We start from the raw sequence: 26,122 nt of genomic DNA, 5'->3' as shown, positions 1-26,122 counted from the left end.
TAACAAAAAACATATGATCATCTCAATGATACAGAAAAAGCATTTGATAAACTCCAACATCCATTCCTAATAAAAACAATTGCGAGGATAGGAATAAATGGACTTTTTCTTAAAATAGTCAGGAGCATATATTTAAAACCATCAGTAAGCATCATATGCAATGAGGAAAAACTGGAACCTTTCCCAGTAAGATCTGGAGTGAAGCAAGGTTGCCCAGTATCACCATTATTATTCAATATTTTATTAGAAACACTAGCCTTGGCAATAAGAGTCAAGAAAGAGATTAAAGGAATCAGAATAGGCAATGAGGAAACCAAACTGTCACTCTTTGCAGATGATATGATGGTATACTTAGAGAACCCCAGAGATTCTACTAAAAAGCTATTAGAAATAATTCATAAATTTAGCAAAGTTTCAGGTTATAAAATAAATCCTCATAAATCCTCAGCATTTTTATACATCACCAACAAAATACAACAGCAAGAGATACAAAGGAAAATTCCATTCAGAATAACTGTCGACAGAATAAAATATTTGGGAATCTATCTACCAAAGGAAAGTCAGGAATCATATGAGCAAAATTACAAAACATTTTCCACACAAATAAAGTCAGACTTAAATAACTGGAAAAATATTAAGTGCTCTTGGATAGGCCGAGTAAATATAATAAAGATGACAACACTCCCTAAACTAATCTATTTATTTAGTGATATACCAATCACACTTCCAAGCAAATATTTTAATGATCTAGAAAAAATAACAACAAAATTCATATGAAATAATAAAAGGTCAAGAATCTCAAAAGAATTAATGAAAAAAATCAAATGAAGGTGGGCTAGTTGTACCTGATCTAAACTATATTATAAAGCAGCAATCACCAAAACCATTTGGTATTGGCTAAGAAATATATTAGTTGATCAGTGGAACAGGTTAGGTTCACAAGACAGAATAGTCAATTATATCATCCTAGTGTAAGAATTCATTATTTGACAAAAACTGCTGGAATAACTGGAAATTAATATGGCAGAAATTAGGCATGGACCCACACTTAACACCGTATACCAAGATAAGATTAAAATGGGTCCATGATTTAGCCATAAAGAACAAGATTATAAATAAATTAGAGGAACATAGGATAGTTTATCTCTCAGACTTGTGGAGGAGGAAGAAATTTGTGACCAAAGACGAACTAGAGACCATTATTGAACACAAAATAGAAAATTTTGATTACATCAAATTAAAAAGCTTTTGTACAAACAAAACTAATGCAAACAAGATTAGAAGGGAAGCAACAAACTGGGAAAACATCTTCACAGTTAAAGGTTCTAATAAAGGCCTCATTTCCAAAATATATAGAGAACTGACTCTAATTTATAAGAAACCAAGCCATGCTCCAATTGACAAATGGTCAAAGGATATGAACAGACAATTTTGAGATGATGAAATTGAAATTATTACCACTCATATGAAACAGTATTCCAAATCATTATTAATCAGAGAAATGCAAATTAAGACAACTCTGAGATACCATTACACACCTGTCAGATTGGCTAAGATGACAGGTAAAAATAATGATGATTGTGAGGGGATGTGGGAAAACTGGGACATTAATGCATTGTTGGTGGATTTGTGAATGTATCCAACCATTCTGGAGAGCAATCTGGAATTATGCCCAAAAAGTTATCAAACTGTGCATACTCTTTGACTCAGTAGTGCCACTACTGGGCTTATACCCTAAGGAGATACTAAAGAAGGGAAATGGACCTGTATGTGCTAAAATGTTTGTGGCAGCCCTCTTTGTAGTGGCTAGAAAGTGGAAAATGAATGGATGCCCATCAATTGAAGAATGGTTGGGTAAACCATGGTATATGAATGTTATGAAATATTATTGTTCAGTACGAAATGACCAGCAGGATGAATACAGAAAGGCTTGGAGAGACTTACATGAACTGATGCTAAGTGAAATAAGCAGAACCAGGAGATCATTATATACTTCCACAATGATACTGTATGAAGATGTATTCTGATGGAAGTGCATTTCTTTGACAAAGGGACCTAATTCAGTTTCAGTTGATCAATGATGGACAGAAGCAGCTACACCCAAAGAAAGAACACTGGGAAATGAATGTAAACTGTTTGCATTCTTGTTTTTCTTCCCTCGTTAATTTTACCTTCTGAATCCAATTCTCCCTGTTCAACAAGAAAACTGTTTGGTACTGTACACATATATTGTATCTAGGATATACTACGATATATTCAACATATATAGGACTGCAAATCGGAACAGAAGTGAGTGCAAGAGATAATGTTGTAAAAAATTACCCTGGCATGGGTTCTGTCAATATAAAGTTATTATAATAAATAAAAATATATAAATAAACAAATAACATTTTATGTATGTAACTGTAATACTGTCCAAAGTACTGTCTCATGAAATATAATGATTAGTAATGCTTTTAGTATGTGTGTGGATATGCATGTGTGTGTGTGTCATGTGTTTGTTGGAAGGTAAGTTTTCTACAAGTGTGTGTATTGTGCATATTGGTGTATGGATTTACTGAAAAGCAATATTTCATCCTAAAACTAGTAGAGTTATATTATAATTTATGATAAAATGACTGTTTTTTTAAACTGTGGGGCTATGTTATAATTTAGAAGTCAGGGAAATAGATTTTCTGTATTTAGGTTTCATGCTAGTTTTAATGTGTATTGCTAATAACTAAATGGCTGTTGATTGTACTGGTGGATTTATATATCTATTAGCTCTCAAACTCAAACTTAAAGCCAAAAATTGTGGAGGTGTAAGCTATAGAAATTTAATGGAAGAATGAAAAAAAAATGGAATCATATACTCAAATGAAAGTTGTCATACATTTCCTATTGTCATTGGATGAGTCAATGCATAATCATGCTTCATTTTATCATGTACTCACCTGCCAAATCAGGTGATCCTTCACTCCTGGAAGAGTAGAGAGACAGACACTCAGAACTATGGTGTGGGATGAAGAGGTCAGTACGCTGGCAATTATGGCATCTCTCATGTTGAAGGGCAGCATAGTGTATACCACAAAGATAATGAATAAAAAAAATGATACCTATAAGGAGGAAAAAAAGAATAGTCAAGGTTACATTGAAATCAGATTTAAGAATTTCTTTCATAATTTTCCACATGAGGCTACTTAAGGCAATATGAAATGTTGTGCCCTTTCAAAATCCAGCATTTTCTCCAAATAAATGCACAAAATGAAATTATTTTAAGTGAACATTAATAATGGTCTCCATTATCTTGGAATAAAACAATAGTTTTGAAGCTCTTATGTTTCAAAATCATTGTAATCTGTTAAATTTAGTTTTTTTCCAAAAACTTTGCAAAGCAATTATCACATAGCCAACAGAGAAAATAAATATGAAAGAAAAAAGTAAGAAAATTACAATTTGTATTTGAAATTTGACAGTTCTTTTCAAACAAAATGTTCACAATTTTACCTATCTATTTAATTGATGTTGAATAGGAATGAATGAACTTTGAAACATCCATACAACTGTATTTTTAAATACCTAAAAACAGTGGTAATCAATCCTTATTTGCAATGGAAAAGACACAGTTTAAATTATTCAAATCTTGACATTTCCCAAAGGCAGCACTGTCCTCTTCATAACATGTAATCAGGGTATTCATAAATAATTTCATCTAATTAACTGACTGCTCACAATTTATTTGAATTCTTTTCCATGTAATACATATTATAGCATGGTCACTAATCTAGATTTAAGTGTATGAATTGGAAAGATTGAAATCTTGAGATTACAGAAATCTTTTGCATATTTCAGTGTAAATTTTAAATCCTAAACCTAAACAGATTGAGATCAGCCTCATAATAAATTAAGAACTCAAGAAAAGAAAATCAATATTTTTCATTTACCAGTTATCAAAGTATTATATTGTTAGAGTTATCAAAGGTATCATATTGACTTGAGAGGAATATGCTTATGTCATATAATAAAGGAAAAAAATTTCAGTAAGTAGAATCTAGCTCTTGTCTTGTTATTTGCTGGCTTGATTTCTTAACAGCAGCAGGAATAACCACGTGACTTTCTTAGGATAGTGATAACCGTTTGAGCTTTAATTCATCTAATTTTTCCCTTTGTAATTCAACAGAAAACAACTACTCTTATTAAAGAGTATACACAGATGTTGCCATGCTCAAAGCTATGAGTTTGTCTAGGTATTAGATATATGTTGTTTCATGTGGGACCATTCAACTGCTCAATAATTCTTCTTTTAATTTTTTCTTCTTCTATATCCTAACAGGCTTTTCTGAGTTTTAAAGGAAATAATGGTACAGAAAAAAAAAAAAAAAAGGGAAGAAGCTGTGTAAAGACAGGATGGAATTTCATGTAAGGACAAGCTTTTGTATTTGAATATAGACACAAAAGGGAGCCATTGGTGATTTTTGATCAGGACACTGTTATAGTCAAACCTATACTTTTGGCACATTACTTTTGCAGCTATAAGCACAAAGGATTGATAAAGAATAAGATTAAAGACAAAGAAAGACTAATTAGGAGGTAATTACAGTACTTTATGTAAGATATAATAAAGAATAAAACTAGGATCAAATTTGTGAATATGTAATAATATGGGATGAATGTGACAGATTTTCTGCTTAAAGTATAAAAAATACAACCAATTATATACATATGATAAGGGAAAATGACAAAGTGAGAATGAGTTCAAAGTTGCAAGTGTTAATGATTATAAAGATGGAATCCTTAAAAGAAATATATTATTCCTTTTTATGAAAAGAAAGATGAAAAGGCCTATTTGGGATATATTAAATAATTTTTAATTATTATTTTTAAACTTTGTTTTCTTTTTAAATTTTGAATTCTAAATTATCTCTCTCCTGCCCACCATCCTAATACCCATTGAGAAAGCAAGTAAAATGACAGAAAATGGACATTTAAAATCATGTAAAACATTTTCATATTATTATAAAAAAATTAAAGAAAGCAAAAAAAAATACTTCAATGTACACACAAAGTTCATCAGTTCTGTCTCTAGAGTTGGAAAGAATTTTTTCAACAAGAGCCCTTTGCAATTGTCCTGGATCATTGTATTGATTGCAGAAGCTAAACATTTCATAGGTGATCATCATTACAACATTGCTATTACTGTGCTCAATGATCTGGTTATTTTCACATTATTTTACATCAATTCCCATAGGTTTTGCCATGTTTATTCTGAAACCACACCCTTATAATTTCTCATTGCGCAATAATACTTCATCACAATTATAAATTATAACTTGTTCAGCCATTTTACAATTAATAATCATCCCTTCAATTGGCAATTTGTTGCCACCACAAAAAAAAAGCAGAAACAAATATTTTTGTACAATAGATCCCATGCTTTTTTAACTTCTTTGGTATTCAGACCTAATAATGGTATTGCTGGATCAAAGGATATGCACACTTTTATAGCACTTTGGGTATAGTTCCAAATTGTTCTTTAGAATGATTGGACCAATTCAGAACTTCACCAACTTAATTTCCCACATCTGCTCCAGCATTTGTCATTTATGAATAAGTGTGATGTTTTACCTTAGAGTTATTTTAATTTATGTTTTTCTTTTCAGAAAAAGATTGAGTGATTGTAACTAGCTCTGTTTTCTTCTGCAGAAATTCATGTTTTTTTTTACTACTTATCAGTTGTGACTTAATTTTTTATGAATTAGACAATTTTCTTACATATCTGACAAATGAGGCTTTCATTAGAGAAATTAAATAAAATCTTTTGATTTTAGCAAGATGTATTTTACCTGATTATCTCTTTATTTAGCCTAATTAAGGACTGTTTTTACTTTTGCTTTGTCTGAGATTATAATTGCTCTAATCCTGTTTTTGCTTTGTTTTGTTGTTTTGATTTTTCTTTTCTTTTCTTTTTTTTCAGTTGGAGCATAATTGATTCTGCAGTTGGTCTAACTCTTCAAGTATCCTTTTGGAGTTTTCTTGGCAATAGTACTAGTGTAGTTTATTATTTCCTTCTCCAAGTCATTTTTTTTTTTAATCCAAGTCATTTTTTAATAGGAAAGTAAAGCAAACAGAGTTGAGGGACTCGTTCAGGGACACACAGCTAATAAATGTCCGATTGGTTTTGAATTCAAGTATTCCTGACTCTAGGCTCTCATCTTCTGCAGTCTATCAATTTCATTACTTAACTGCTTTTCACAGTTATGATTACTAACTGTATATTTCCTTCTAATTTATTTTCTTCTGTTTATCCTTTTCTCTCATTTTATCCTGTCTCTCCCCAAACGTCTCGCTGCTTCTGACCATGGCTCTCTTAATTCAGTCTTTCATTTTTCATAGAAAATCTCACATTTTTTTTTCTCCTTGGATTTCTCTACATATCTGACTGTTTATCCACTTCTCTCTCTAAACCAAATCTTGTGAAAATGATACCATACCTATCCTCATTTTTACCTCCAGTACAAAAACTCTTCTATGTATGCCTCTTTTATATAAATTTTTTTCCCTTTATACCCCTCACTTACTCTTTCTCCCAGTGCACCCTTTTTTCTTACCCCCTTTTTCTACATCATTCCAAAACAATTCACTCTAATACTCTTTGTGTGTTTTTTTCCATTAATCTTGTTCACTTTTTCCCATTTGGCCAATTGTATTTTTTAAGGAGATGTCTTAAAATGATAAAATTCTTAGAAGTTATTTTTCATCTTACCATATAAGAATGTAAAGATTTAAACTTTTGAAAAGTATCTTATGATTATTCTTTCATGATTACTCCTTTGGCTTCTCTTAAATCTTGTATTCGACAGTCAAATTTTCGATTCCCTTCTGATCACTTAATCAGGAATTGTAGAGGGCTGAAACTCTTGAGTTGTTGCACTGAGGTCAGTTCAAGCACTTAGGGCTAATTACCGATTGGACAATACTCTATGGGCATGTGCTTGGGGAATGACCCTTCCCACTATCCTGTGCTGGCTCAATAATTGGTGTATACAGAGAATTGTAGGAGGGACTAGGGAGTGGAGTAAGGCTAGCCAGGGTCACTCTCTGGGCGGGAGACAAAGAAGGAAGGTTGCCGAGATTCTGCTTCCATCCAATTCAATCCTGCTCCTAAAGACCAAGAATAAAGACTAAGGACTTCTGCTTATCCTGACTCCGGCTGATTCTAGGGTGCTACCATGGTCATCACAAGGAATACTTGAAAGTTCTTTATTTCATTAAAGATTGATTATTTTACCTTTCAGTCTTATACTTAGTTTTGCTGGGTAAGTTATTCTTAGTTGTGATTTTATTTCCTTTGCATTTCAAAAGTTTGTTTCAAGTTCTCCATTCCTTTTAGTGTGGAAGATGCTAAAACCTGGGTAGTCCTGACTTTGGTTCTTTAATATTTGAATTATTCCTTTCTAGCTTTTTGTAATTTTTTTTCTCTTTGACTCAGAAGCTCTTGAATTTGGCTATGCTATTCTTGAAAATTTCCCTTTGGGATCTTTTTCAGAAGATAATTGGTCAATTCTTTCAATTCTTATTTTATCCTTTATATCTGAGATATTGGTTAATTAGTGACAATTTCTTGAAATATGATGTCTAGGCTTTTTTGACATGTCTTTTTGATAGCTTAATGATTCTTACATCATATGTCCTCAATCTATTTCCTAGGTCAGTTGTTTTTCTGATGAGAAGTTTTACATTTTCTGTTTCTTTTCACTTCTTGTTATTGTTCCTTGATATCTTATGGAGGCCTTAGTTTCCAGATACACAGTAGTAATTTTGAAGAATTCTTCCTTCAGTGAATTGTTGCTCTTCTTTTTACCATTAGACCAATTCTGGTTTTAAGGTATTATTTTCTTCAGTATTTTTTGTTCCTCTTTTATCAAGCTATTAATTTTCATTCTCTTTCATAATTTTCTTTCATTTTTTCATTTCTTTGCCATTTTTTCCTCTACCACTATTATTTCTTTCTTTAACTCTTCCAGGAATTGTTGTTGGCTGCTCCTGTGGTAATTACTCTGCTGAAACTAAGGCTGCTCCAGAGAACCAATCGGAACACTACAGTCTTGGATCCAATTAGTAGTTTTCTTTGAGGCTTTTCTTACATATGTTTTCATATTGCTGAATTCTTGTTCTTCCCTGACACCAAAGTAGCTTCTTTTTTTTTTCCTTTTCTTTTTTTTCTTTTTTTTTTTTTATTTAATAGCCTTTTATTTACAGGATTTATACATGGGTAACTTTACAGCATTAACAATTGCCAAACCTCTTGTTCCAATTTTTCACCTCTTACCCCCCCCACCCCCTCCCCTAGATGGCAGGATGACCAGTAGATGTTAAATATATTAAAATAAATTAGATACACAATAAGTATACATGACCAAAACGTTATTTTGCTGTACAAAAAGAATCAGACTCTGAAATATTGTACAATTAGCTTGTGAAGGAAATCAAAAATGCAGGTGTGCATAAATATAGGGATTGGGAATTCAATGTAATGGTTTTTAGTCATCTCCCAGAGTTCTTTTTCTGGGTATAGCTAGTTCAGTTCATTACTGCTCCATTAGAAATGATTTGGTTGATCTCGTTGCTGAGGATGGCCAGGTCCATCAGAACTGGTCATCATATAGTATTGTTGTTGAAGTATATAATGATCTCCTGGTCCTGCTCATTTCACTCAGCATCAGTTCGTGTAAGTCTCTCCAGGCCTTTCTGAAATCATCCTGTTGGTCATTTCTTACAGAACAGTAATATTCCATAATTTTCATATACCACAATTTATTCAGCCATTCTCCAACTGATGGACATCCATTCAGTTTCCAGTTTCTAGCCACTACAAAAAGGGCTGCCACAAACATTCGTGCACATACAGGTCCCTTTCCCTTCTTTATAATCTCTTTGGGATATAATCCCAGTAGTAACACTGCTGGATCAAAGGGTATGCACAGTTTGATAACTTTTTGAGCATAGTTCCAAACTACTCTCCAAAATGGTTGGATTCGTTCACAACTCCACCAACAATGCATCAATGTCCCAGTTTTCCCACATCCCCTCCAACAATCATCATTATTTTTTCCTGTCATCTTAGCCAATCTGACAGGTGTGTAGTGGTATCTTAGAGTTGTCTTAATTTGCATTTCTCTGATTAATAATGACTTGGAGCATCTTTTCATATGACTAGAAATAGTTTCAATTTCTTCATCTGAGAATTGTCTGTTCATATCCTTTGACCATTTTTCAATTGGAGAATGGCTTGATTTTTTATAAATTAGAGTTAATTCTCTATATATTTTGGAAATGAGGCCTTTATCAGAACCTTTGACTGTAAAAATATTTTCCCAGTTTATTGCTTCCCTTCTAATCTTGTCTGCATTAGTTTTGTTTGTACAAAAACTTTTCAGTTTGGTATAATCGAAATTTTCTATTTTGTGATCAGTAATGATCTCTAGTTCTTCTTTGGTCATAAAGACCTTCCCCTTCCACAGGTCTGAGAGGTAAACTATCCTATGTTCCTCTAATTTATCAATAATTTCATTCTTTATGCCTAGGTCATGAACCCATTTTGACCTTATCTTGGTGTACGGCGTTAAGTATGGATCAATGCCTAGTTTCTGCCATATTAGTTTCCAATTTTCCCAGCAATTTTTATCAAACAGTAAGTTCTTATCCCAAAAGCTGGGATCTTTGGGTTTGTCAAAGACTAGGTTGCTATATTTGTTGACTGTTTTGTCCCTTGAACCTAATCTATTCCACTGATCAACTAATCTATTCCTTAGCCAATACCAAATAGTTTTGGTAACTGCTGCTCTATAATATAATTTTACATCTGGTACAGCTAAGCCACCATCATTTGATTTTTTTTTCATTAATTCCCTTGAAATTCTTGACCTTTTGTTTTTCCATATGAACTTTGTTGTTATTTTTTCTAGGTCATTAAAATAGTTTTTTGGGAGTCTAAACTAAAGTAGCTTCTTATGATTAGTTTCTTGTGGTAGTATGCCCTTTTTTTCAGTCCATTTCTTAATATTAACTTTATGTTAGAGTAGTGCTCTATTCATTTGAAGATGGGAAGTACTGTTCTATGTTTTAAATTTTTTTCCTACTGCTGTTTTCAGTGATAATTCTTAAGTTCTAGATTTTGGTGCTTTCAAGGTAATGTGATTTGGAGAAAGGAGTTGTTACTGCTCCCCTGGTGTACACTTTGTTGTTTACTTTAAAAGGGCCCATGCTTCTTGAAACTTTAAGTCAAAGCGCTCCTTTTGGCTCTAGAGCTGTTCTTTTCACCCGAAGCCACAAGCATTAGTACTTCTCTATTCTCAGGAATTGCAATCCTGAACTGCATATGGGCAATAGATTTGCCATTCAGTATCAGTTTGTACCAGTTCCATCAAAGCTCCCCTGTAATCTTTCTGACTGGTTGTCTGGCCCTTTTCCCATACCCAATTGGAAAGTTTCAAAAGGTGCTACTCCTGCTGAACATGCTCATGGCTATTTTCAAGGTCCATTGCCAGTGCTGCTTCAGGTCAGCTCCCATGACAGTGTGACTGCAAAAGTTATAGCACTTTAGATTCATCCAAAAGTACAGTATAGATCCAACACACCATTGTAGCATTTTAATGTCTCCATATTCATTCATTTTATTATTTGACAATTATTTATTGCATACTTAAGTGGGAAACAAGGGATTGAGGGAAAAATAAAGATTAGATCAGAAATATTTCTATCCACTTGGAATTTGTGATATAGAAGGGAATGTGCTACAATTTTTAAAGCAAATTTTAAAATGTGTTACATTTACCTGTTAATACCATAAGAACTTCTCCAAAGAAAAAAAATTAATTGAGCTTAGTATTTGTCAAGAATACTACCTTTAATAATAAACTATCAAATGGTGATATCACACATCTGAGTTCTACTTTAGAAGCTGATTCCCTTCCTATTCAACTGAATTGTTTTTACTGGATTCTGGTAATATTTTATATTATATCATATGTTTTATTCTATTTTTTTCATTAGAAATTTCAATATAGATCTCAGACTGCATGTAGTGTTTCTTGCTTTGAATACTGCATTTCTAATCATGATTCTGTAGAGGTATAATACACACATTATAGGATCAATGCATTGGATAGAAGAAACATATAGCACAATCAGGACTCAATATAGGGAAGGTCCCCTTTGAAGGATCATCCTCTTCCATTATTAACAGGGATTGGGGAATCATGGAAGCTGAAAATGAAAAAAAATCATATTTAATTGATTTTTTAAAATGGGTATGATTTCAATGTCTACTGACCAGGATATTTATTAGATTTGTTAATAGTACAGATCACTATCCTAAGCATTGTGGGAGAAAATATTTTGTAAGACACAATCTTTGCCCTCATGGAACTTATACTGGGAAAATACACATACAAGCACACACATATCATAAATTCATTAATATCCATTAACATATACACATTTATATGAAAAATAAAGTGGTTAGATGTCCTAGGGGGAAGATAGCTATTAAAAGGAGGAATATAATAGACTTAATGAGAGCTTTTGATCTGGACTTTAAAATTTGGTTTACTTTATAATAGGTTACTTAAATGGATAGAAAAGAGTACAATGAATTATGGGACAAATGAAAGAAATATAGTGGTGTCAGGTTTTAGAGGTTCTTGAAGTCTAGGTAAAGGAACACAAAATGTACTTGTTAGGCAAAAGATACCTAATGAAGTTTTCTGGGAAGAGGAAAACCTACCTTCTCTTTTCTAAAAATCCAGGATAATACAGCAAGACAACAAAAGCTCTGAACTCCTACTGCTTTTTTTTTTTAATATTATATCATACAATGGTTATTGATATATTGCCTTTTCTTATAAAGCAACAAAGTAGCTTTCAGCCTTCTCAGAAATTTGAATGTTACCAACAACCACAACTTAATGATGAAAAATACTGATAATACTAATTTTTGTCCTTGTCTCAATTCTCTCTCTGGCACCCCCTAGGTTTGTGAACCTGAACAAGTTATTTATATTCTCTAGGCCTCAGTTTCACCATTTTTAAAATGGGAGAGCTAGGCTCAATGATGTCTAAAGTTTCTTTTCAGCTCTAAATCTATTAATTTACTATTTTTTAAATCTAAGCTCTATATAGTCTCTAAAGGGTTCATCTTTAACAAGCCTCCCCCATGAAACTTCCTTTCTCAATAAACTCCAGGGAATCTCAATTGCTATGAGGACGAAGTGTAAACTACTTTGTTACATATTAAAATCTTTCACAATTGGGTCCCAATCTACTCTTCTAAATTTATTACACATTATTTGCCTTTCATGTATTACTTTATCCAACCAAGTTGTCTGGGTTGGTCTACTTATCTACATGGCCTTCTAACACTCATTTTTATTCCTTTGTACATGGCTCCATATCTAGAAGCCTTTTCCTCACCAACTGGAAATCCTTACCTTTCTTAAAGGTATACTCTATACTCATGTACTTCATACTACAAATGTGTTTATTGCCTCCTCAGTTGTTAATGTTCCATGCTAAAATAAAATGGGATTTGCCTTTATGTGTGTATACATGTATATATGTCTGTACACACATACACACACATACACACATAGACACACACACACACACACACTCCTATATTTCTGCATGACATTTTCATTTTCACTGATTCCATCTAAGTTCCTTGAAGGCAGCAGTATTAGATTTTTGCTTTTGTATCTCAATGACTTAGCACAATACCTGGCATATAGTAGGTGCTTTAAAATTTCTGGTTAATTTGATTAATTAAGAAAACAAATCTCTTAAGAAATTGTTGCTGCTTAATTGTTTTTCAATGATATCTGACTTTTCATTACTTCATTTGGAGTTTTCTTGGTAAAGAACACTGGAGTTGTTTGCCATTTCCTTCTTCAGTTTATTTTTACATATGATGAAACTGAAGTAAACAGTCACACAGCTGATGAGTTTCGACCAGATTTGAACTCAGAAATATGAATCTTCATAACTGTAGGCCTTGTATTTCAATCACTACATCACTTAGCTGCCTCTTAATAAATTAAATAAGTAATATGTATATTTAAGCTTGACAAGCTATAATCTATAGGCTGTTGAGACCCCATAACAACTAGACTAAACTTGAAGCAATTATTATAGATCCAAGGTCTGCCTGAGCCTGGGTATCTTAGGCAAATAAGGTCTTTTTAGGAATCTAAAGTCTAGTATATTCCAAATTTCTTCATACTCAAGAAGACTGAATAAATACTGGTTAGAAAAAATGCCCCTCCTTTTTTATTTTATTTCTATTCTTATAGCTAACAAAAAAACAAATAGTCCCATGTAGTCAAATATTATTATAGCCCCCTTTTCCCATAACTTATTTATAAAGAAGAACTTTTTAATACATCAGAAGCATTAATCTCCATTTATATATGAGTAAATGAAGGTAAAAGACATTAATTATATCAATGAAAGAAAGCAATTGAGAATTCTAAGTTCAGTGATTTTTAACTTAACAGTGACTTTCAAACCTATTCTTGATGATATTCAATTAAATTAAACATTCATTAAGTAACTACTATGTGCCAGGTACTATGCTAAGGTTTGGAGTATAAAAAGGAAAATTTAAACAATTCCTGTCCTCAAGAAGCCTGAAATTAAATGGAGTAATATTTTGTTAATTATATAAAAGGGGAGAATGCTCTATCCTAATCAGGTTCCATTCCCATATTCTACCAAAGGAAATAGAAATGTAAAAGCAAGAAATTTCATAGAGCTCATTAAAACAAAAGTCACTTCCTCAGAAAATCTTTGAAAACACTATTCCAGGTATTAAAAAAGGAAATTTATGGGAAGTAATAATTTCTTCAGAAGAAACAAAAATGTGTTAGAAAAATACATTCAGATTTTAAAGATTTCTTAAATGAACAATATTACCTACAGACAGGAATGTGAGATGCCCAGACTGGATATGTGGTATAAATATATTACATATAAAAACTGATTGACTGAATTCGGGAATGAATTTTCAGTTAAATGAATGAGGTGCTAACCTCACCCATCTGGTATTCTCAGTTCTTGAAAGTTTGAAACTTATAATTGAAATTTAAATTTTTCAAATATTTCTGTTTTTTCTCTTATGAAAAATGGTAAGATCAATAAAAAAATAGCTAACTAGCAATAAATTTGGAGATCCAAGAATTGGCATTTTATTCATTGGCTTTATTCATTGGCTGCATAATTTATTAAACATGGAAAAATCATTGAATTTTTCTAAGCTTCAGTTTTCTGATTAGTGAAATAAGTTTAAAAATTCATATTTATATAGGGTTTAAGGTTTATAAAGTTGCTTTCCTTACAATAACTTTGTAAAGTTGTTAATTTCCATTGGAATATAGGCAGTTTGTGTGTTTTTCAATAACTATGCTTGTATTTCACCATTCAAGACATTTATTAAAGATTTTTTGTGTTGCATTCAAATATATTAGCTATTTTATGAAGGAGAAAATTGAAGCCCCAAAACACTCAAATCCTACCTCTGATGCCTATTATGCATATGATTTTGACAAGTCATTTCACTACCATGAGCTTTATTCTTTCTACTCTGTGAAATACAAGGATTGAACGAATCTGTGATCAGAATCAATCATGATATAATCTTATTTTTGCTTTGTACAATGATCTCCTGGTTCTGCTCATTTTACTCAGATCAGATTTCAAATTAGAACCAAAAGGAAAGAAAATAAGTAAGAGAACAAAAGGCAAACAGACATCAAAAAGAGTGAGAATGTTATATTGTAGTTCACTTTCAGTTCCCACAGTCTTCTCTCTGGGTCTAGATGGCTCTCTTTATCACAATATCATTGAAACTGTCATCAATCATCTTATTGTTGGAAAGAGTCACATTCATCAGAATTGATCATTCTAAAATATTGATGTTGCCATGTACAATGATCTCCTAGTTCTGCTCATTTCACTTCACATCAGTTCATTAAGTCTCTCCAGAGCTCTCTAAAATCCTCCTGCTGATCGTTTCTTATAGAACAATAATATTCCATAATATTTATATATTATAATTTATTCAGCCATTTTCCAATTGATGAGCATCCACTCAGTTTCCAGTTTTTTGCCACTAAAAAAATGGCTGCCACAAACATTTTTGCAAATGTGGGTCCCTTTCCCTCCTTTAAAATCTCTTTGGGATACAAGCCCAGTAGAAAAACTGCTGGATCAAAGCATATGCATAGTTTGATAACCCTTGAGTAGTTCCAAATTGCTCTCCAGAATGATTGAATTTGTTCACAATTCCATCAACAATGTATTAGTGTCCCAGTTTTCCCCTAAACCCTCCGACATTCCTCATTATGTTTTCCTATCATCTTAGTCAGTCTGAGAGATGTATATTGGTATCTCAGAGATGTCTTAATCTGCATTTCTCTGATCAATAGTGATATAGAGCACCTTTTCATATGACTAGAAATGGTTTCAATTTCTTCATCTGAAAATTATCACTCTTTGAAAATGGTATGATGGTATACTTAAAGAACCCCAGATAATCAACTAAAAAACTACTAAAAACAATTCACAACTTTAGCAAAGTTGCAGTATACCAAATAAATCCACATAAATCATCAGTATTTTTATATATTACTAACATATTACTGCAGCAAGAAGAGCAAAAAGAAATTTCATTTAAAGTAATTGTCAATAATATAAAATATTTCGGAGTATATCTGCCAAGGAAAAGTCAGGAACTATAGGAACACAACTCAATTGGAAATACATCAAGTGCTAATGGTCAAAAGAATATAATAAAAATGAAAATGCTACCTAAATTGATCTACTTATTTAATGCCATACCACTTACACTGCCAAGAAATTATTTTACAGATCTAGAAAAAATAATAAAGTTCATCTGGGAGAACAAAAGATCAAATATTTCAAGGGAATTAATGAAAAAAAAAAGTCAATGAAAGTGGCCTAGATGTGACAGACTTAAAACTATATTATAAAGCAGCAATCATCAAAACCATTTGGTACTGGCTAAGAAATAGAGTAGTTGATCATTAGGATAGGTTAAGTTCACAGGACAAAATAATAATGACTATAGTAATCTAGTATTTGACAAACCAAAGACTTCAATGTTGGGGATAAGAACTCACTATTTGACAAAAACTGCTGGGAAAATTGGAAACTAGTATGGCAAAAACTAGATATTGACCCACATCTAACACAGTATAGCAAGATAAGATTGGAATGAGTTCAGGATTTAGACATAAAGAGTGATATAAGGAAATTAGAAGAACATAGGATAGTTTACCTCTCAGATCTATGCAGAAAGAAGGAATTTGTGACCAAAGAAGAACTGGAATTCATTATTGAACACAAAATAAATAATTTTGATTGTATTAAGTTAAAAAGTTCTTGTACAAACAAAAGTAATGCACACAAGATTAGAAGGGCAGCAATAAACTAGGAAAATATTTTTACACTATAGGTTGTTCTAAAAGCCTCATTTCTAAAATATACAGTGAATTGACTCAAATTTATAAGAATTCAAGACATTTTCCAATTGATAAATGGTGAAAGAATATAAAGAATTCCATCTTGTTACATGATTGTAGCATAAATGATGAAGAAAATTTTCAGTAATAAGTCTATCAAATATAAATTGCATAAGACAGTTTGTAGAGATTTCACTTATTATTGAATATTAAAAGAAAATATTTTAAGGCAACCATTGAACATACATTAACATTGTATCTTTTACAAAATGGGGCCAATTTATTTAGTTTTTTTCAATAAATATGTATATTTTAAATAACCATATTTATTTTAACATTCCTTTCTTTTAAAATTTTGAGTTGCGAGTTCTCTCTCCTCCTCTTACTACTCCTCACTTAGGATATAAATAGAATTGATATCAATTATACTTGTGAAATCATGCAAAACATATCTCCATATTAGCCATATTACAAGGAGGTAGAAAAAAGAAAGCAAGAAAAGTATGCTACAGTTTGCATTGAGTTTATTAGTTTTCTATCTCAAAGTGAAAAGGACTTTTTCAATATAAGTTGTTTAAAATTTATCTTGAATCATTGCATTAATAAGATTAGTTAAGTCTTTCAAAGCTGATCAGCATTATATTATTATTGTTACTGTGCATAAATATCTCCCAGTACTTCGCTCTTAATTTTGTATTAATTTTCATAGGTCTTGCTATCTTACATCTCAAAATTTACTCTATCATTATTTTATATAGTAAAATAGTATCACATCAAAATAATATGATCTAACTTCAATCATTCCTCAATTTATTCCTCTTAATTTCTAATCCTTTACCAACACAAAAGAGCTACAATATTTTTATACATATAGATCTTTTTCCTTTTTCTTTGAACTTTTTAACTTCTTTCTTTGAACTCTTAGACCTAGTAGTAGTATTACTGGGTCAAAGGAAATGCACAGTTTAAAGACCTTTTGAGCATAGTTTAAAATGGTTCTCCAAAATGATTGCAACTTTTCACAACTCCGCCAACAATTTATTAGTGTACCTATTTTCCCTTGTTCCCTCCAACATTCTTCTTTTCTTATAGTTGTGAGGTGATATTTCAGAGTTGTTTTAATTTGTATTTCTTTAATCAATAGTGGCTTTGAACATTTTAATATGACATAGCTAATTTTAATTTCTTCTTTTGAGGATTTTTAATCATATGCTTTGATCATATTTCAATTGGGGTATGGCTGTTATTATAAATATGACTTAGTTCTTTATAAATTTGAGAAAATGAGGCTTTCAATAGAGAAACAATATATAAATATATTTGAAATTACTTCATTATCTAAATTATCTTTTAGTAAAATGTAGTTTCCTGTTTATCTCTTTTAATTAGACCTATTTTAGCTTTTTCTCTATCTGAGATCATCATCCCTATGCCTGTTTTTTTTTTCACTTTAGTTAAGGCATAATAGATTCTTCTCCAGTCCTTTAATTTAATTTTACATGAATCTTTCTGTTTTAAGTGTTTCTCTTATAAAAGACGTATTTTAAAAATTCTGATTTCTAATTCATTTTTTTTTCTATTTTCTTCTGTTTCATGGGTGTTCATTTTATTTACATTCACAGTTATGATTAGTTATTGAGTATTTTCCTTCATCCTATTTTTTTCTATTTATTCTTTGCTCTTTTTATCCTATTCCTCCTCAAAAGTCTATTGTGCTTCTGATCACTGCCTACCTTAATGCAACCTCAATTTTATCATTGTCCCCTCTACCCATATATTTTATTTCTTTCCTCTATTTCCCTATTGGGTAAATATATTTTTTTATCCAAATCTTTATTTATCTTCTTCCCACTCTAAACCAATCCCAATGAGAATGAAATTAAGACATTTCTCCCAGACCCCATCTTCTCCTCCATTATAAAAGCTCTTCCTTGTTTGTCTCTTTTAAATGTTCCCTTTCCAGTGCAGTCCTCTTTCTTATCCTTTCAATTTTTTTTTGAGATCATCCAAATACAATCAACTTATATTAATGCCTTTCTTCTGTGCAGACTACTTTTAACTGCCCTAGTAATTACAAGGTTTTTTGGAGTTTCGTGAATCATTTTCTCATTTAGGAATATAAATAGTTTAATTTTATTAAGTCCCTGATGATATTCTTTCTGGTTTAAGTTCTTAAACTTCTCTTGAATCATGTGTTTGAATATCACATTTTTTTTTAGAGTTTTGGCCTTTTCCCTCAGAAATGCTTGCTTGGCCTCTATTTTACTAAATATCCCTTTTCTTCCTTGAAGGCTAGTGGGTAGTGAGTCTCATCCCTTTATTTTCTGGAATAAAATATTGAAATCCTTCCATTCCTTTGATATGGAAACTGATAAATTTCATGTGACACTGTCTGAGACATAAACAAGTAGTTTTATTGAAGCTGTTTGCCATGCTTTCTTTTTCACCCAGAAGCTTCTTGAATTTGTAAATAATACTCCAGAAGTTTAAATTTTGTGATCTCTTTCAGGATATGATTGATGGATTCTTTAAATTTCTATTTTTCTCAGCATCTCAAACATTGTGACAGTTCTTGATAATTTCTTGAAATATAATGTCTAAGTTCTTTTTATTTAATCATGGCTTTCAGGAAGGCCAATAATTCTTATATTATCTCTCCTCAAAGTATTTTTTGGTTGAGTTGTTTCTTCTGAAGAGAGAGTTCTCATATTATTCCATTTTTTTCATTTTTTGCTTTGCTGCATTGTTTGTGTTTTTTTTTTTAATAGTAGCCCAATTCCAATTCCAGCTTAAACAATTATCTTCAATTACCTTTTGTACCTCTTTTTTTATTTGGTCAATTCTGCTTCATATATTGTTCTTTTCTGCAAAAAAATTTGTGCCCCTTTTACCATTAGCCAATTCTTTTTTTCCCCTATTTATTTATTTTTTCTCTTTTCTTTTCTTTTTTATTTCTTATAATAACTTTTTATTGACAGAACCCATGCCAGGGTAATTTTTTACATTATCCCTTGCACTCACTTCTGTTCCGATTTTTCCCCTTTCTCCCCCCACCTCTTCCCCTAGATGGCAAACAGTCCTATATATGTTAAATATGTCACAGTATATCTTAGATATAATATATGTGTGCAGAACCAAATAGTTCTTTTGTTGCAAAGGGTGAATTGGATTCAGAAGGTAAAAATAACCTGGGAAGAAAAACAAAAATGCAAACAGTTTACATTCATTAGCCAATTCTTTTTTTAAAGGTGTTATTTGCTTCAAAATATTTTTGTCTTTTTTTTTACCAAGCTATTAATTTTCTTTTCTTACCTTTCTTGCATCACTCTTATTTCCTTTCCCAATTTTCCTCACTACTCTAATTTCTTTCTTTAACTCTTCTAGAAATTCTTTTTGGTCTTGGTCCATTTATCATCATTTTGTGGTTTTGCTTATATGTATTTTCACATTGCTTTCCCTTGAGTATATTGGTTTTCTCCATGACCATAATAACATTTTGTGGTTAAGTTTTGTTTTTTTTGTTGTTGTTGTTTGCTAATTCTCCAAGTTTTTTTCCTTGATTTTGAACTTTATGTTGTGCTCTTTTCAATCTTGGGTTGTAGAACATTGTTCCAAACTTTAGATTTTTCTTGCTGCTATTTCAAAGTTAGTTCTGGGGGTTTACAAGTTTTTCGATGCTACCTAAGTGGTGTAGTCTGGTGAGAGCTGTAGTCATTGCTCTTCTGGATTCTGGTGTTTGTCCATGGAAGGGTTCATGCTCCTCTTCAAACATCAGTGCAACTAAAGGGAACTGTGACCAGAAACCATTTTCTTCTGAATATATAAGTATTAATTTCTTCTTTGTCTTGGAACAGCAAGGTAGAACTGCATAAAAACAATAGAGTTGCAAATCTGTATGAGCTGTACCCGGGACCAGAAAAAGGTCCCATGAGATCCTTTCCTTACTTGTCTGACTCACTTCTCATCTCTGGACTGAGAGGTCCAGAAATGGCTGTTGCTGCTCTCATATCTGCCTCCAAGTTCCACCATTGGTGTTGCTGTTGTGATCATTCTAGGATGGCTGCCATCCCATTGTCACAGATCTCTCCTAAGTTGTTTTATACTGGGGAAATATATTATTCTGGCCTTTTGAAGGTTCTGAAGATAAAAATTTGATTAGTGGGATTATTTTAAAGTCATTTGAAGGGAGAGTGTAATGAGAATTCAGCTGAGCCATCTGGGGGAGGGGGTGGGAGGAAAGAGGGGAAAAATTGGAACAAGAGGTTTGGCAACTGTCAATGCTGTAAAGTTACCCATACATATAACCTGTAAATAAAAGACTATTAAAAAAAGAGAGAGAGATAATTCAGCTGAGTTGTTGCTATAGCTCCATAATTTTGGTCCAGATAAATTTCAAACAGTAAATTCATCATTGTAAAAAACATTACAGGTGGAGAAAAATTATATTTTCTCTCCCTTTCCCGTGTGTGTGTGTGTATGTTTGTGTGTGTGTGTGTGTGTGTGTGCACGCGCATGCGCATGCATGTGTGCATGTGTCTGTTGGCCTGGGACAATGACCAAAATCACGATTTCTTTGGAATAGGAAACTCCCAGGGTTTTACCAATGCAGGATGGCATCTTCTCTGTGTAATTCTTAGCTCAAAGGTTAATTTACATAAGACTGTGCACAACCATGAAAACTGAATATTCAGTGCTCTACATCTTTATGAAGGTCAAGTTAATGAGAGCTTTTTATAAGAGAGATCCTGATCTCCTGTTTCCAGCTTAGAAAAAGAAAACTCATAGTTCCACAATCTAGAAAAAAATGACAGAATATCCCTTAGGAGAAAGAAAGATTCTATGAAAGTCAAACTGTGGATAAACCAGCAAATTCCATCATATCCTATCCCTATTTTGCTACACTAGAGACTTGATGAACTTCTCCTTGGGTTAGATACTGACTATTCTTCTGTCCTTAAGTACCTTATCAAGAGTCCCATAGCCAGTATATGCCAGAAACCAAATTTGAACCCATATCTTCAAGGATTTAAATCCAGTTCCCTAGATATTATGTGATGTGTCCTCCTAGGAAATCACATATTTACATTGGTGCATATCTTCTAAAATATGTTTCCTCATAGAAGAATGTCAAAAATACACTGTCTACTTTGCTATCCTTATTCCCAGGCAGCTGATCAGAACTAGTATAGTAAAAAAAAACCTATAAGAACATAAAAATTTTGCCTTGGACAAATATATTCATTTATCACTGTTTGTACCAGTGCTCTCTTCCCCTTTTTATAAAAAGAAATCTCACTTATAGGAAGACCTATATCTCTCAAAAGGTATTATTTTATAGCCCTTTTGCTATATGAAAAAAATACTTTGAAAGAACTGAGGACAATGTACAATCTTTATCCTCTGGGAATTTACAATGAACTATCATAGATATTTTTCTTTTTTCTTTATTTTCATTTTTTATAATTTAAAGTTCTTATAATGTACTGGGACACAGGAAAACAATGTTTTGTCTATATCTTTTACATGAATACACACAACTACTCTGTCTCTCTCTGTCTCTGTCTCTCTCTCTCTCTCTCTCACACACACACACACACACACACACACACCACAGAGCTACTCTTTTGATACCCTTCATCATAGATAGGCCCTTTAGCAGCTCTCTAATATAAATTTCTTCAAGATCCTAGAAAGATTTCATCTGATTGAACTTGCCAAGGTAAAATAACCTAGAAGAATTTGAAAATGGCTAGGAATTCTGGCCAGGATTCAAACATACTATGTGGAGCATCTGTTTTAATCCTTATACTCCAGTTCAATTGCTTTTAAAAAATAGCTTGAGGTCAAATAATTTGAACAGTTTTATTATTTTGATTTCACAGAAATAAACTTAACATCATAAAACAGGAGGGAACAAATATTCACACTGTGCATGAATATTATTTAACATGAAATTCATGTAGTAGATGAATTAAAAACAGCCTTCAGCATATTGAATATTTCCAATGTAGAGTATTTGTGCTATGCCATAGATGAGAATTTCAATGATGATGAGGTTTAGGGAATTATGATATTCACCAAGAGAGAGGAACCTATAAAATACAAGGTCCTTTAAGGTGGGAAATATTTAATTTTTTGATACTAAATTCTCAGTTCTTATTGATTTTTATTAACTTGAAAATGCTTGTTAAATGACTTCCAAATTTATCATTTAATTGGAACTGCTGTTTTAAAAGTAATACTGCTTTCTAAATTGTCAAATCAAAGGTCTCTTTTCTTAATCTTTCTTTTTTTTATTTTATTGACAGAACCCATGCCAGGGTAATTTTTTACAACACTATCCCTTGCACTCACTTCTCTTCTATTTTTCCCCTTTCTCCCTCCACTCCCTCCCCTAGATGGCAAGCAGTTCTATAAATGTTAAATATGTAGCAGTATATCCTAGATATAATATATGTGTGCAGAATTGAACAGTTCTCTTGTTGCACAGAGAGAATTGGATTCAGAAGGTAGAAAAATAACCCAGAAAAACAAAAATGCAAACAGTTTACATTCATTTCCCAGTGTTCTTTCTTTGGGTGTAGCTGCTTCTGTCCATCATTAATTAATTGAAACTGAGTTAGGTCTCTTTGTCAAAGAAATCCACTTCCATCAGAATACATCTTCATACAGTATCGTTGATGATTTCCTGGTTCTACTCATTTCACTTAGCATCAGTTCATGTAAGTCTCTCCAAGCCTCTCTGTATTCATCTTGCTGGTCTCTCTTTGCCATCTTGGCCAGAAGTCCCCCTTCTTAATCCTTCTTGATGTAGCAGGTTAGAGTTCTGAAGCTGGAGTTAAGAAAGCCTGAATCCAAACCTGACTTCAGATACTTACTAGCTGTGTGACCCTGGGCAAGTCACTTAACCCTTTCTGCCTCAGTTTTCTCAACTGTAAAATGAATATAATAGCATCTAATTTCTTGGGTAAAGTTAAAAAAATTAATATTTTTCAAAAGTACTCAGAATGATAGGCATTTACTAAATGTATGTTTTTTTTCTTCCCTTTTCCTTATCCTTCCTTCCTTTTTCTTTTATCCTTTTCCTTCCTTCCTCCCCTTCCTTTCTAATTATTTTCCTTGTCTACTGCCCCCTTACTTTTGCATATTCACTCTTCTTTGAAATTCTATGACACTATTCTCTGTTAGTTAAACTTATTTATCTAATAATTAAATGTTCAGCATTTTTCTGATACATTATCCATGTGTCTAATTGTGGTATAACCAAGCCCATATTCAAGCCTTCATCTCTTATTTCTTTATCCTCTCTCACTTAGTAATTTCATCTCTGTGCCAATGATTCCTATGTCTATAAACCCTGTATTGTCTTTCATAGGCTCCATTCCCATAACACTAACTAAGAAGTAGTCATTTAAAACTGAATGCACTCTGTCTTTGAAAAATCAACATGTCTAATACATAGCTCATTATTTTCTCTCTCTAATGCACTGTTCTGACTGCTCAGATTTGCAACCTTAAAATTACCCGAAATTCATTCTCATTCTTCCATTATAACCAAAAAGCTGCTAAATCTTGTAAATTTTAATTCCCTAGCCACTCACCAATCTCTCCCCTTCTCTCCACTTATATACTTATCATTTTAATTCAGACCTTCATCTTCTCTTTCCTGGACCATGGAAATAACCCCCTAATTACCCTCAAGTTTTTTTTTTTTCCTCTTCTACTCTCTGTTTAACTGTGAAAGGATTATTCTTAAAGCACAAAACTAGCGAAATCATTTCTTTGTTGACTTAATTCCAGTAAATTCCTATTGCTTCTAGAAGCAAATATAAACTCTTCTATTTGTCATTTAATTTTTTTTCATCAACTGGCTTCAACTTACTTTTCCAGGCCAATATATTATTTGCATTCATATGTTCTATATTTCAGTTCAGTCATACTAGCCTTCTTGTTGATCTTCATATATAACCTTCTTAGATCCATCTCCATGTACTTCTCAGGGTACTTGAAACATACATCTTCCTCACCCCTCCCCCCCTTTTAGGATCCCTCGCTTCTTTCAAAGCTTTATTTGAATACTACCTCCTATCTCTCTGGTGTCTTTGCCGATATTAGGCCTACCTTCTGGATTGCCTTATATTTACTTTCTACATATACAGTATATACTAATGGATGTAAATAGTGTTTTCTTTAATAGAAAGTGAGTGCTCTGAGGGGAGAGATTGTTCAATTTCCAGATTTGTTTTTAAAGTATCTCATGTTATGCATGACAATTAATACATGTTTAATAAATGATTGTTGGTTGATTTTTGGATTATTTTGAATTTATTTTAGGGACTTTACTGTATCTCTGAGGTCACATATTCATCTAAGTATCTCAGTGGGAAGCACACAGTTTTAGATACTGATTTTGTAACTAAGATGGTATATCATTTAGAGAAATTCATGTTCTAGGAAAGGAGGCAGATGCAATGATATTTATGTATATTATCTTCAAGAATATAAAAAATTTTCATATAAACATGCTAATCCTTTTCAAGAGACTGTAGAATCTTGTTACCTAGAAATATTTAAGAAGAAAACAATCTACTGAGGATGTTTAGATTATTCATTTATTTTATAGAAGATGATGTCTAGAAATTCTGTCTAGCTCTAGAATTATCTTATTACAGAAACACTTTTCCTTCTCTTAGGACTTGAAGTTCTAGACATAGCTTGATGTGGTTCTTTATATTTATCTTTGTTACATCTTAAGTATTTCTGCTATCTTTTCTTATTAGATAAGTATACTATATATTTTCTTATTAGATAAACTATGTACACTTTCTCTAAAGGGAGGATAATAATCTCAGATTTGAGTTTCTCTTATTCATAAGTTCTGTTCATTAATATCTTTATCTCTTTATATAGTCAAGGAATCTTAAAACAAAGTACACATATGTCCTAGGTAAGGTTTGAATATTTACTAGTCCATTACTTCATTGTAAAAAAGACATCTAATAAATGTAGAAATCTATTTATCTATCTATCTATGTTGTGTATTTATATATGTATATCATGTGTATATGTGTATACACACAGTATATATAGGTATGTATATATATATATATATATATATATATATATATACTATTTATGTATAGTTATGTATATATACTCATATATGTATATGTTAAAAATAAGATTAAACTAAACCTCTTATCTTGTGTCTTAGCTTACTGCCTACTTCATCTACCCTAGTTCTGGTACTGTTTTGCTAGGCCTTTAAAGACCATAAATCCTCAAGAATTAATTTAGAAATTCTTTCTAGAACATCCATGAAACTGTTTTAAGTTCTCCTCTCACCTTCCTATCAGCCCTTGCTGATACATCATCTATATTATATATCCTAAATGTTTGTTTCCCAAGGGTTTATCATGGACCTTCTTTCTTTTTTTTGAACTCCTTCACTAACTTCATTAGCTCTTAAGGTCCAGACATACAGCAAAAATGGTCTATCCTTATTTCCAATTGAATGTCCCATAAGCATGTTATACTAAACAAGCCCAGATCATAAGTGATTTTTACTTCAAAACATCTCTTTTTCAAACTTTTCTCTCTTGGGG

At 32.0% G+C, this 26,122-nt stretch overlaps 1 protein-coding gene across 1 annotated transcript in view; it reads right to left on the bottom strand.

Moving 5' to 3' along the window:
• ADCY2 (adenylate cyclase 2) overlaps nt 1-26,122 on the bottom strand; it is a 605,008-nt gene that overhangs the window by 412,140 nt on the left and 166,746 nt on the right. The window contains exon 3 of the mRNA XM_031946113.1: nt 2,934-3,095. Coding sequence (XP_031801973.1) covers nt 2,934-3,095 — 162 coding nt within the window. The remainder of the gene's footprint in view (nt 1-2,933; nt 3,096-26,122) is intronic.

Source organism: Sarcophilus harrisii, chromosome 1, assembly GCF_902635505.1.
Source record: "Sarcophilus harrisii chromosome 1, mSarHar1.11, whole genome shotgun sequence".
Lineage (NCBI taxonomy): Eukaryota > Metazoa > Chordata > Mammalia > Dasyuromorphia > Dasyuridae > Sarcophilus > Sarcophilus harrisii.
Note: the sequence above shows the minus strand (reverse complement) of the source record. Positions and strands in the feature narration are given on the sequence as shown.